At 36.8% G+C, this 14905-nt stretch overlaps 1 protein-coding gene and 1 long non-coding RNA gene across 2 annotated transcripts in view; one reads left to right on the top strand and one right to left on the bottom strand.

Moving 5' to 3' along the window:
- LOC105051254 (serine/threonine-protein kinase STY13) overlaps positions 1 to 7226 on the bottom strand; it is a 34446-nt gene extending 27220 nt beyond the window's left edge. The window contains exons 1-3 of the mRNA XM_010931603.4: positions 6219 to 7226; positions 5990 to 6122; positions 5688 to 5883 (exon numbers count right to left, since the gene is read on the bottom strand). Coding sequence (XP_010929905.1) covers positions 5688 to 5883; positions 5990 to 6122; positions 6219 to 6349 — 460 coding nt within the window. The 5' untranslated portion in view covers positions 6350 to 7226. The remainder of the gene's footprint in view (positions 1 to 5687; positions 5884 to 5989; positions 6123 to 6218) is intronic.
- A 757-nt stretch (positions 7227 to 7983) lies between these two features.
- Positions 7984 to 9601, top strand: LOC105051255 (uncharacterized). Its single transcript, XR_833189.4, has 2 exons — positions 7984 to 9103; positions 9197 to 9601. It is a non-coding gene; the product is annotated as an uncharacterized lncRNA (long non-coding RNA).
- The last annotated feature ends 5304 nt before the right edge of the window (positions 9602 to 14905 follow it).

Genomic DNA, 14905 nt, shown 5'->3' on the forward strand with positions numbered 1-14905 from the left:
CGGTCTACCTCATTTGCAATTAATGTTCCATTAGTATGTGCAGACTCCTAGAGCAAGACATGGATGTTGAGATCAAGATTCTCAAATATTTAAAGGGAGCTATGAGTCAAGGCACATTGTGCAGGTAAAATGGTTACCTACATACCCTTGTTTGTTCCAACACTTAATTGGAAGGATCCTACATAACATAAGAAAAAATGATTATGATACAATAATAAGCAGAATTATGGTGACATTGACAAGAAAGAAATTAATTAAAGTCAGCTAAATCTATTTTTAAAAACAGTGTTCTTGAACACAGCCATTACTTTGAAGCAACCCTTCCTCTACCCAGCTCAAGGCCTAGGACACTCTAATATGCAGCCCAATTGCCCAACAGGAACCTAGGCAGCTCATTTGATCCAAGCTCATGCAATACACATCTTATGTGAACAAGGTGGGATGGGTTAGATAATAAGTGGTGAAGTTATTTGTGGCTTAGACAAGCAGATAAAGAAAGTGACAGTGAGGGGAAGAGGGTGGAAGTTATGTGAGGGGATCTAATTTGCACAAGCAGAAGCATGGTAGCTTTAACAAAATACAGATGACAAAACTACAGTGGGTAGCAGTTGATAATATGACAAAACTGGCCTTCCTCTCGATGCTAGCCTACACATAATATTGGGTTAACCCTCCACCACCTTCATCTCCTTTATCTTCTTCCAGCCCCCCCAGCTTCCAGGAAAATAAAAGAGTAGGTTACTTCATCCAATTTGAATTGCAAGTTGGTTGATTTAGGATTTTCACAATGGAGACAAGGCTTGGCAGAGCTTTGACACCTTGCCCCAAGATGACATCTTAGGTGTGTTAGTGTTCTCCACTTAATAGTTAAATTAGTTTTTCTTATATAGATTTCCTTAGCTATACAAGTCCTTTTGACCATCCAAATTTCACGGTGGTATGGCTGCATCAAAGAACACTAGCTGAAGCAGCAAGTGACCAACACACTATATGAATTATCAAGAGTAAAGTGAAACCTAACAAAAATAATACTTCTTTTATAAGGATCCATTATACATTTCTGTGATAACCAGTTAGCAGTAAATAATGCTGGCAACTCCATTCTCCATTAAATGATGAGTCCATGGAAGTTGATTTTCACTTCATTCGAGAAAGAATTAAGAGGTAGCAAAGTTGTTAGCAATCCAATCTTCTACAGAAAGACAAAACATAGAGAGGTTGATTTGTACTTTGAGAAAGCAACAAAAATAAACAGGTGATACACCATTTCTCAGATTGAAAGATTAACCTGTAGAACTATTGTTTACAAAGCCTATAAGAATGAACGACTAGCTAATTGTTTCTGCAACATTGGAGGCTAATGCATATATTTGCCAACTTGGAGAAGAAATTATGTAGAGATATGTCATGGATTTTTGGTGAACTTTATGCAAAGAAGCATGAACTAAAGGGCCTGGACTAAGTCCTGAAAACCATTATATTCATGTGACAATGCCCTCATGGCTGGTCATGACCAACAAGGTAAGCTTGTCGTTAAGCCATTAAGATACCCTAATGCAAGAATAAGGAAAGCAGTGTGGGCCTGGTATGCTGGCTGATGCTTGTCTTCTTATTTTTCTATTTCTCTTATTTGTCTATTTCTCTTTCCGATATTCTCCCTTTTACCATTTGGCACTAGAATGACTATTTTTTGCCTAATTCTTGTAAGGAAGATGATATAATTTCTACTCCTTGCTCAATTTGAGAGAGTTCCAGGAGTCATGATCATGGAGTCGGGACTCAAGAGGGCCCCAACAGCGAGTTTGCTTTAGCACTCCAGAGCGGGACCTTAATCTAATATATTTCATAGACCATGGGCAAATCCATGTCATAGTTAACCTACATACACCACGCCAATGATAACTGATTTTATAATTAGCCTAGAGCATGAATATTCACAGCAAAGCAATGAGAATCTAAATTAACAAAGCTTGCAAGTATCCTAATATGATTTTTGAACATCATATACGTAGTAAAATCTAAAATTTTACAGACCTTAAATTACCAGTTGTTCCATTTCTTTCTTCCTTGATTCATTAAGAATATAACTATCTAGACCCTTCGGGGAAAATTAGGGATCCATTTTTTCAGATCAGATTGATTTTGTCAGGGTCATATGTTCTCTCACATACTTCATCTTTGCTAAAGATCAACTATTGGCAAAAATAATAGTTTAGGTCAACCTTAAGAACAAATCCAAGAGCAACATTGTACACTAATTTGTCTAAAGAGAATAAAGAGAAGCTAAAATTTTTGTGGCTTTCAATAGCACACTCATCCGAACAAGAGAACTAACAAATGACAAATGAAGACCCCTAGTTTCATTTTCTAACGTCCCATTGTAATTACTCTAATGATCACATTCAACAAATTATTTTTGTCTATCACATGCATATTCATTCAGATATGGGGAAAAAATGCAAGTACAATCTCAAGTTCTCGAGCATACCTAGTTATCCTCGAACCTCCCCATAACCTAATAATTGCTAATATGCCATGGAAATATAAAAGAGGGAAGCCATCCTTATTAATGAGAAGCTGCATGTTACATTTATATTCATCAAATTCAGTCTCCAATTACTTTTGTTCTTGGTTATTGATCCCAGATCAAACTACTCAGGGTTTAGCCTTCATTATTTTTTCACCCCCAAGCAACTTACAGATTAATTCCTTTTTCTAGTAATTAGATCTTCCTTCTCACATATAATTCCAGTTTACTTGATTTTTAATGATATTTCCATCATTTCCATCCCATTTGCTTTGTAAAAGCATAGCGTTATGTCCATACAAACAGTACTTCATAATATTTACTGTAAATTAAGTAATTAGATTTATTTATCAGCTGAAAGGAAATATATATGCATGAGCTGAAGATCTTCAAGTCATGAAGTTTCTTGGTACATTGTTATATGGGATCGCATAACATAAGTATGATAGTCCCACTACACATTTGCTTTTACATGTAAGGAAATGTCCTTTGTAATTTGACTGCTTAAATCAAACAAGTAAATAGTTGTGTCCCAAGCAAAAAGGAACACATACCAAGGATTATTAAAAGAAAATTAAAAAGAGGGTTATTGAGCTTCTTGGCATGGTGAACAAAATCTTGGTGGGGTTATATCACAAGGAAGTTGTGTACAACCTTGCAGAAATCCAGTCACCAAGAGGAGATGATTTTCACCATTTCAAGGGTGGGGTTATGCATGGAGGGGATTTTGCATGGTACCCATTCATTCCTTTTTAGCCAACTGCTAAAGAGTTATAGTGTATATTTGCACAGATAGAGACCAAAAGATCAAAACCTCCCCCAGTCTCCACAAATATTAGACTTATCATACGCTTTGGACATGAAAAAGTCTAGTATATACACAAATGTCATATATTGTTATTCAGATAGCAAATGGATATTGCTAGCAAAGATTATAATGCCTAAGCAATACTAATATCGTATAATTAAAACCTTTAGCAATTGTAGCAAGTTTGTACATTTTGGACAAAATTAGTACCATCCAGAAACATGTAATCTAGACTCAGGGTGCAATTGAGCCAAGCCGAGTCGAATAGCTGGAAGCTCAAGCTGAACTCGATTCAAAATACTCAAGCTCGAAACTCAACCCGAGATCAATTGAGTCTTAACATCCCGAGCTCAAGCTTGGCTCAATAAAAAATAGGCAAAACTCGAGATTAACTCAAACATTAACTGAGACATATTTGAGCTCGAAATCGAATCTTAATCTATTAATAATATATATATTAATATATATTTATTATAAATAAAATAATATTATTAAAAATATATAGAAACTCGAACAAGCTCGCGAGCTTTCAAGCCGAATATCCTACTACTCGAGCTCAATTCAAAAAAACTATTTAAGCTTGACTCGAGCTCAATAATAACTGAGTCAAGTTAAGCTTGAACTCGAGTCGAACTCAAGTAGCTCATGAGTGGCACAACTTATTTGCACCTCCAATCTAGACCATGATTTACTGTATTGATTGGTACCGGTGCATACAAACCATCTTGATATTGAACTAGTATGTAGTATAAGAGTGCATATCAATACTCGGAAGACCAAACCACCCTTGTGCCAAAAGTATCGATATAGTAACAATAAGGTACCAATACAAGGTCCGATATCGAAACAACAAACCTTGATTTAGGCAATTCACAATCATATCTGCCTGAAACAAAATCTAAATCCTTGAGCTGTCTAGATTCCAAAATTCCTTTAGTTGCTATCATGCCAAATAATTTGAAAATAGCAAAGAAAAGGGTCAAAAGGCAAAAATTATAAAATTTATGGTAATACTGGGACTCCTATTTCAGAAAATTTAGACCAAAATCTGCAATGTTAGTCCAAGGTAAACAATAGAAACACTATTTGTTCAAGCTCAAAAGGAAGCAATGAGTCATAGAGAAAGACGGTCCATTTTAAGATACAACATAATTTTCATTTCAATATAGAAACCTTTAATCTTCTAAATCCTACGTGTAAAAACATGTTAAAGCCCTTTAATTACAAACACAGACATTCATGTACATACCCATGAACGAATAAATGTGTGATCGTACATTCAAAAGCACATCTAATCTGCTCAAAGTACAGTAAGTAATTATTCCAAATCAAAGGGTCCATACAGTCCTTATAAATAGAAATCGTATTCCAAGTGAAGCTTTTTCCCCAAATCACAAGTTTAGGAAAAATAATTTAATAAATCCCTCAACATTACCTGACACATGCATTCATCTCACAAGCTCCTGCGTCTTTGATATTTGTTCACCTCTGAAACCCCTGCCCTAGCCAAGAAAAAAGGGTGCAAATGTTCCTAGAATTTATGTGATTTAGATTTCCTCCACTATTTCTACCCAACACCTGAAGATCCCCCTAATATACCTTGTTGATCAATATCAATATACCAAAAAATCAATCTGATAGCCGTAGTAAGCAGTTGAAATCATGTATCATGTGCTCTTAATATCATGTTTCAACCCCAAAGAACACCTCATTTCAGACTTTCTCATTTCCGACACTCACAACTGTTGGGCAGTGCTCAGATTTAATTGCTATGAGTAATCTCTCTCTCTCAATCTCAATCTAGAAAATACTATGTAGTCATCTCAAGAATTTGAAAGATGGTGGGTGGTGATGTCCACTAGCCCAGCATAGTAAGTGCAGTGCTGTGATAAGATAAAATTGAACAAGAAAAAAAGATTGAATATCCTTATTTAATATAAAACTTTTACAAAGGAACAAATATGTACTCTGCCCCATGCCGAATGCCAGTCCTGGCCCAGCACGGTATGTGCCAGCAAACATATGCTGGCACTTGAAACTTTGATTCATATTTACTTTAAAGAGGGAAAACCTGGGGATAATTGTTGCTAACACGATCATTGGTGTGTGTTTCTATGAGTACTTCTCCATAGATTTTGCAAAATGAAAGATAACTTGATTTATCTATAAAATCTAACCCTATATAACCCATTACCTAAACATGTCATTTCTATGCAGTTGATTGTGTTGTGCAATGAATGTTCACACACCAATGAAGGTTTACGATATCTAGTATCATATTGAAAAAGCAGGTCGCTTCCAATGCAAAGCATAGATGACAAAAGCTTAAGTTCAACCACATAGACTATATACCAGGCTTCAGATCACGATGAATGATCCCATGTGAATGCAAGCATTCCATAGCCCGAGCAATGTCCAGTGCAAACCCTACAGCAACACGAGGCTCTAAGCTCCGTGGCCTCATGTTCAGCATGTATTTGCGCAGCGACCCCCCCAGCAGAAGCTCAGTGACCACCACCATCACAGGCTCCTTACATGCCCCAATGAACTGCACACAACAGGACATGAAATGCAAACAAAATGAACGAATTATGAAATTAAATATCACAAAATTGGCAGAATCAAAAACAAAGGAATGCAAATATCAATATCACCTGGACCAGGTTCTTGTGTTGGACCCGAGAAAGCATGGCCACCTCCCTCATAAATCTTGCCTCTCTCTTCGCGGCCTCCTCAGGAGTGTCACCTCTATGCACAATCTTGACAGCAACATTCTGATTCTTATACCTATCCAATGCCAAAAGACGCAGCAAACAGAAGTAAACAACTGAATTATATTACATAGATTGCGAAATCGAGATCGACGCAAGGGAAGACACCTACTTTCCCTCGTAGACCTTCGCATGAGCACCTTCCCCGATCCGGGGGCCAACGAAGAGCAGCTTGGGATCGATAAACCACTTGGCATCTATGCGGTGCTCGTCGATGGACAAGAACCCATTTCCAGACTCCATCTCTCCAGCAATGAAGAGGATCTAACATCTATCTATCTATCAATCTATCTAAATTTCCAGCAAGAGAAACCCAAGCACAAGGACATGGACAAATACAAAAACATACAAAACAGAAGATAAGTAGGAGAGGCTTATTCTCTTCTCCTGCTAACACTTGCTTCCACTTCTGGCTTTCCAGGAAGGGAAATGTAGGAGCCAAAGACATGCCCTGCACCTCTGTTGGCTACTTTCCCAGAGCCCATCTCTCAAGAAATCAGAAGCATCCTATAATTTAATCTCAAGAACCCCATCTTCATGTTCCCCAGAATCTATGACAAGGCCAAGTGCCACTTCTTTCCCCCCTTTTCCTATCATGAACAAGACAGCATATATATGGGCAGTGGGAAGAAGGGCAAGTGACCACTTCCCCTTCTCTCTTGATGGAGATGCTCAGCTTGGGATGCAGAAATGATTACCCCACCCCCATGCCATGATATTAATATCTTTTTCTTTCTTTCTCAGACCACGAAAATGAACTTTTTTATTCGTCCCCCCCCCTCCTTTCAAAAACTAGAGAAAAAAACACAAAAAAGTACAAAAGAGTTCAGGTCCAAGCAGCCCAGAGGCAAGCCACATTAATTTCCTTCGTTACTTTCTCTCCATTTATCCTTCTAGTGGAGTGGAGCGCGTAGCGGGCAATAGATGAAGCAGACACGGAAACGTCCGGAATTGTGCATGAAATAGGCTTAGGATCTTATGCTCCAGCGCTCTAGCCTAAGAAAGCATATAATATTTGGGTACCTATGATACGGTGGGGCACAATTTGTGTATCATGCCTAAAAAAATTACTCGAGGAGTCACATGGGGCGCTCTTACCCTTGATGCAGGGACGCAACCCACTCCAGAGATTAAAAAAAATTTGAAGTAATATCAACATTGCTCTTGTCCACTGTTTTATATTGTTCAGATTCTTAATTTAATTAGATAGTGAGACTGCTTGTGTGTCAGAGATGTACAAGAAAAAGTGAGAGGAACCATCCTTATCTCTTGTTCCTTCTTTAACCAATAATATATGCTATGGATCTTTGTGTAGGGGAATAAGATATGGATTGGACAGCATACCACCAAAATCCAATTTATTTATTAAATAAGTAAAAATGTAGATCCGAATTTGATCATTTTATCCAACAGATTATTTAGCTCAATCTGTAATTGATTGAAATAATTAGATGGATCAAACAATTGAACGTTGCCATCTTGTTTTTGTATGTCACAGTGGGGAGATCAGAGGGGGATTAGAAAGATTCATTTTGATCATTTTATCCAACAGATTATTTAGCTCAATCTGTAATTGATTGAAATAATTAGGTGGATCAAGCCATTGAGCATTACCATCTTGTTTTTGTATGTCACAGTGAGGAGATGAGAGGGGGATTAGAAAGACTCATTCGTCTCACTGCCGACAGCCGTCTGATAAATGATAGGGGTAAGTACTTGGGTCACATTAAAAGACAAGGGGCTGTTGGTAGGGTGGGGCCTCATGTCTTCTGAGGGGGATGTATGGTTGCGAGGTGAGAGAGAGAGAGAGAGAGAGAGAGAGAGAGGGAGAGGGAAGGGAAGGGGAGAGGCGGCTTCATGTGAGGTATGGTGTCAGTTAAGCTGGCTTTAATGGCCTCGGACAAGATGGGAGGGCAAAGGCGGTGAGATAGTGGACTGGGAGAGAAGGTCGGCAAGAGGTTTTCCGCTCTTGGACGGGAGATTTTGTTAATTTTATTCTTGTTATTGATCCATTATAATATAAGTAATCTGATAACCTCACGGGTGGGTAACATGGAGTCCGTCTTTCTTTTTGGGATGGGTTTTTGGTGGGAGGATGGTGAGGCCACCCCATGGCCATGGGGACCATGATATTGTTTTATGGAGATCATCCCCTCTTGGATCTTGTTTTACTTTTCCTGCCATGAAGCAATGGGATGCATGTGAATTGGGATTCTTGGAGCTCATTACTTTGTAGCCTTATTTCTCTCCAGCAACGGCACGGCAAGAACAGTGTGAAGTTCCTTCATCTCTCTACTTCTCTGGCTTTAGGTCCCTCTACTCACGTCTCCCCCCATCTTTTTATGTCATGGCTCTGGTTGGAATTGTAACGAGCTAAGCTCAAGCAAGCCAGACCTATAGCCTAACTTGTTTAGTAATTAAGTTGATAGAACTCAAAAACTTTTTATTTAATTTTGAGTCAAAGCTGGGTTGTTTGTGGACAATTTTTTTTTTTGGATAATTAATAAATACCCTCCATATTTTTACTAATTTTGCGGATACCTTTCTACACTTAAAATTTAAGCAATGTCAACCCTGCATTTAATAGAACATTGCAATTTGCCCTTCTGACGATCCAAATTGGGTCTGAGGCTCCTATCAGTGATTACGTGGTACTATTTTTATCGCACATGGTTACGTGGTCGGTTTTATCGGTCTGACTTGACCCTCTCCTAATTTGGTGCCAAACTTTCCACCATTAATAGATATTTTTTCATCTCTATCTCTCTCCCTGCTGTCTCTATTCCTCTTCCTGCTCCCTGCTGTCTCTATCCCTCTCTCTGCCTAGGTTTCAGACGAACTAGAGATGAGTTCGTCCTCATTGAGCATGTGGGAAGGAGAACCATCCGCCATTAGTGCAACCCCAAAGATGTGTCGTTGCCGTCTTGCATTGTGATGAAAACATCGTGGACATCTACGAATCCGAAAAGGAGATTTTAGGCATGCCCTAATTATGAGGTAAGAAATTTGATTTTTTTTTTGTTTCACTTGATTTGAAGATTGTGGACATCTACGAATTCGTATTGCAGCCGTGGTTATTTTCTTTCTCAGATTGGTGGAGGTTGTAACTATTTTCAATGGTTAGATCTGGAGTGGGACGGACACTCATTCAAGATTATCCATAAATTGCAGAAAAGGATTGACAGGTTGGAGGCTGATAAGCAGGTCTTGCAGGCGAAGAAGGAAAGTTTGAAATCTAAGATATCTAATCTTGAAAAGCAGGTGGCTAATCTAAAAAGACAAATTAATATTTGGGAAAATCGGAAGAGATATGATATGTTTGGTGTGTTTGGTTTTTTTAATCTTGTATTTGCTGATTTTCTTAGCCTATAGGCTTAATGTACCATTTTGTCAAACATCCTTGCCATGATGGTATATTTGTCTTCATGTAAAGATTTGTAATCTAAAACAAGATTGTATTTGGCATTATCTATCAATGTATCTCTACCGGCATAATGATGTTTTAAATGGCACAAGATTGTTTAAAGATAATATAAGATTTACAGGTTTACAGATTTACGAAAGCCTGCTGTCAGGTTCTACAATATGATAGATTTTAATGCTCCTGAAACCTGCTGTTAGGTTCTACGATGTGAATAAATAGTCAAAAAACATCATTGTATCAGCAATTGTTGTATCTGCCATACTCTAAACTAAAAAATAGAACACATACAAGCAACACATGCAAGGACATAATTTCTTAGCAATCAGCAGCCTCTCTCTGAATCCTGCAAGGATGCAAGGACATATTTGATTGAACACATTCAGCTCTCTCTGAAACCTGCTATTTTTTTTCCTATTGAGATATATGTAAAGTCACTGTAAATAATTTTATAGCAATCAGCAGCCTAGTACTTATTCTTTGTTTCAATATCATTCACATTATCGAAACGACAACCAATTTGACAGACATTAATCAAAGAGATAAATTTACTATTAATCATCAGTCAAAATTCAGTTACATTCAACAAAAATCCTAACTTTACTTTCAACAAACTAGACAATATATAGAACATATAAATCTACTTTCACATTCAACAAAACTGAAAAATATACAAAACCTAAAATCCAGTTTAAAAATGTATCACTATGTCATAATACATCTATAAAACATAGAGCTGATTTATTTATTCAATAAACATTGAAAATTCTCTTAGTTCTCCCCTTCACAAATTCAATTTCATTTATGATCAGGTTGATGGCTTTCTTGAGTTGGGAGACTGCTTCCTTGGCTTGAAATGATCCCTTGACCGACAGCATTGGCACTTGAGTTGAGTTACAAATTTCGATCTCCTCTTTCTCCTAGGATCTTAGAAAAAGTGACATACATTGTTAGTTTTTGTATAAATAACTATACAACATGAATCAAAAGCTACATTGTTGACCTTGTACATAAGACTAAATCCAGTGATGTTCTTAACATATGTGGGGCCACAACTTGTATTAACTTCACCTTGAACCTGCACATTATATTTCTGTATAAATAACTCATATCATAACTCAAAACTTGATAATGGTAGATCTTACCTCTCCATCCATGTCTTTTCTCTTATTTTTTTGATTTTCAGATCCGGCCTTCGTGGTATTTTACATATTTTGTAATTATGCCCACATTGTAAGTAATTTGAACATCTAACGGAATGAAACCTAACTCTGACCCCAAATTGCTTTCTAGGCTCATCTGCACCTCTTTTTCTATTTTTCTTTGGTCTTCCACATTGCTTCTTAACTGTTGGTGGATCAAGAGGCTCAAAACTTGTCTTTATCCACTGTTCCTCACTAGGAACAGGGTAAATCATAGACTCATAGGCCTGTACATAGTCTCTTTCTTGTAATAATACTTACATACAGCTCTGGCATATGCTTTGATGCATATATAGTAGCAATGTCATGTTTACATAGAATGTCTGTGAGTCCTCATTTGTTACATCCACAAGTCCATCTATTTAAGACAACACAAAATGCCCTATTCGAACAACTAACCTGATATACTATATTTCCAGCATAAGTGAGCTTACAATTATTGGATGTTGCTTTTTCTTCTTCAAGCTGCCTTTGAGCACTTGGTGTTATGTCCCACTCAATACTTAAACTGCCATCTCTTTTCAATTGAAATCTCTACATAAGTGTTGTTCTTATCCATCCACTCTACCATGGTTAAAATTAGCTTATCCATAGCATCTATAATATAGAAGTTAAACGACTCACATAGGTTATTTACTATTAGATCTACCTTGCATCTTGGGTTGAATGTATGCCTTGCCCATGTGTCCTTACTAATGAAGGCCACATATTCATAAGTTGATTTTGACTTCAGCTTGAGCTTCTCCGTAGCAATGTTGAAGTCATATTTTGTATATGCAAATGTTGCCATCCATAGATTATCTTTTAAGGCTTTCCCCTTATATCCTCGATCTCGAAAATTGGTATACAAATGTTGAATGCAGATTAACTGCTCTGCTGCCGGGACCACACTATCAAATACCTCAGTCAAACCCTATAATACAATAAAAAAACTATTTAGACATTAATGTATGTTATAGTAAATGCTCAAAAAAAATTATCTTTTGTCTATCAGACATGAAAACCCATCCATTATCTTCCACTGGACTGATGTACTCAATTAAGCAAGTCAAAAAGAACTCCCACGAGCTTCTAGTTTTACCCTCAACAATTGCAAATGCAAGAGGATAGAAATTATTGCTTCCATCCTTACCAACAGCACTAAAAAACTATCCACTAAATTCATTTTTATGAAACAACCATCAATACTGATAAATGATCTATAGCCAGCTAGAAAATCTTGCTTTTGAGCTTGCAAATATATAAACATTCTTTAAAATCTAGGATGCAATGCTCTATTAGGCCTCTCAAAAACAATCTTTATCCAGCTATTGGGATTATGCTTCTTTAAGGTCTCGGCATAGTCCCAAACTCTATTGTGTTGCTCCTTGTTGTCTTCATGTACATCTTCTATTGCTTGCTTTTTTGCTCTATAGATCATATGCAAGTTCACATCCACATGATATTTGCATCTAACCTGATCCTTAAAGGCTTTGACTTTTCAATCAAAATCGGACCTCAAATTCTCCATATATTTTTTACTCAACCATCTTGCAGTGACTTGTTTATTCATAAAACTTCCCCCATATTTATGAACAGGATTCAAAGTCTTAATTTGAAAAGAGACCTCTTTAGTAACATTTGATGCATGCATCCTCCACCCACAACTATTTTTCTACTCAACTATTACTCTATTCTTCTCATTTTTTATGAACACTATATCCCTTCCATCTTTGATAGTATAATTTTTTAAAGCTTCTCTAAACTGGTATATATCTCTAAATAATAGTCCTACAGATAACTTAGGATCATCCATGGTGCTTGCATCAAATTTAACATCCCTCAAGGCTTAGGGGTATCATCATTTGAAGGTGATGGGGTATACAATCCATCAGCATGGCTTCATCTAGATTTTTATTTGCATCAACTCTTGATTTTTTACCCTTATTTTCATTCACTTGATTGTTGGAGGCAATGTTCGGATCCCTTGAAAAATCTTTAAATATTTTTTTAACCCTTGCATCGAATAGATCATCATTTTTAGATGATTCTTCACTAAAGTGTATGCCATTATAGATAAAGTAACTAGGAGAGAGAGAAGTGGAAAGTTTTTAAACTTTTAGGGTCTAAAAGTTTGTCGATTAAATTTTTGGGTTTCTTTGTAAATTGTAAAGTATGTAATGAATAGAAATGTTTGCTATTTAGTGTTAGCTATGTCCTTATCTCTCATGTTTCTAGACCAGAATGATATGTTACAATATTTTTGATATCGTAAAATAGCATTTCAGTCATTAAGGAATCCAATTTATGAGTCCAAGATTCAACTCAACAAATTCCAACTTGGATGCCACTGCTGATGCATAAAACCACTATGAAGATGACTGGCCATTTTTTTATGGTCACTTCTCACTTTGCAGCATTAATCATTTGGGAGGAGTAAAGATTACTGGAGTGGCTTTTGATAGAAAACTAAGACTGAAGCTGAACTAGAGTGGCACAAGATGAAGAAAATATTGATAGTTCTATGCATACAATTTTAAAATTTTGCAGCAGATCTTGATAGATTAAACAATTTAACCTATATTACATGTACAAGATCTAATCTAAACTACCATACCAAAATTTATGATATGATTAAATATGAGATTAAGATATAAAAAAATAAAAATCTGCATCGATCATATCGATGCTCTAGATTAGATCTAACCCTTAGATCTAATCAAACTCGATCTAACAAGTTTAGAACTCTTTATCGAAGTGTAGGTTGCTAATCTCCATAAGTGTATTATGTGGATAGGTGTTCTTTTAGGTTGCTCGCAGCTGCACAAAGATATCCGGCCTCCACAGATCATCCACACGAAGAACGGATACTGATCAGGCTCCTTGGGAGTACTAGCTCGTAAGAATCTTTGAAGGCTGATCTTTATCTTCTTCTTTTGATCTCTTAGATGCTCTAGAGAGGAAGAAGAGTTAACAGAGGAAGGGAAGAAATGAGAGAGCTATGGAGAAGAAACCAAATTTCAACTATAACTCATATGGGGCATCCAACTATTGGACCTCCTTTTTATAGCTAGGTGTTAGGGTTTAGGGTTAGGAGGAGTCGCCAAACATCTTCACGCCAACCACCATATGGGGCATCCCATTTTTTGTTAATTTGTGTGGTGGTATGAGAAAGAAAATCAAATCTTTTTCACACCAACTAACACCTCAATGCACAAAGGAAAAAAAATATTTGGTGCCACCCAACTTTCCAAATAAAACTGATCTCTTTCCTTCTTATCTCCTTATCTTTGATTTGGATCAAATTCAAATCAGGAAAGAGATAAGATCTATGACTCATCAAGAGTGCCGCCCACCCCTCTATATGCCCTCCTTTCTCACATCTAAAGTTTTCATGCAAAATCTAATTTTGCATTAAAGAGATGGTGTGGAATTAGGGCTTGTGCAAGGAAGAGAGTCCCAGTTGGCTAGGACTCTTCGTTTTCAATTTGATTCCAAATCAAATTAGATCTAGTTTGAACCAAATGAGAGGAAGAAACCTAATCTAACTAGGAACACAATCACCTCAATAAATTTCTAACTCAATTAGGAATTAACTGAACTCAAGTCTTGATCAAATCAGAAATATGTTTCCCTTGCAATTAGGCTGGATCTAATTGAACCCAATCCAAGTCAAACTGAATCCAATTCAATTAAACTTGATTCGAACCTCTTTGCTCAATCAAATTAAGCAAATTAGTAATCTAATTGCTAATAAATCATCAATTAATAGTAGAGTCCCAGTCCAGTGGGACTCTCCAAAGTTCCAACCCAGTGGGACTCTACACTAGAGTCCCAATCCAATGGGAATCCTCAGCCATCCAATAAGACCGAATCTTCTAATGTGTGTGATCTCATAGGTTCGAACCTAAGCCGGTAGCATAGAAACAACTTTCTATACTAATCGATATAACCATCTAGCAATGAGATCTGATATCCGGATAGGTCAAAAAATTACAAAGCAACATTGTAGAACCTATTGGCATATGGTTACTGTGTAATTCATCCCTTTGATCCTAATACTCAAGGTGATCTAGGGTTTAACTATCAATCCTAAAATAATCGATCACATTATATTTCAACCTTTCAAATCTATCATATAGATTATCCTGATCAAAATTTTACTAAATTAAAATACACTGATGCATTAACTTCTAC

Source organism: Elaeis guineensis, chromosome 9 (genome assembly GCF_000442705.2).
Source record: "Elaeis guineensis isolate ETL-2024a chromosome 9, EG11, whole genome shotgun sequence".
Lineage (NCBI taxonomy): Eukaryota > Viridiplantae > Streptophyta > Magnoliopsida > Arecales > Arecaceae > Elaeis > Elaeis guineensis.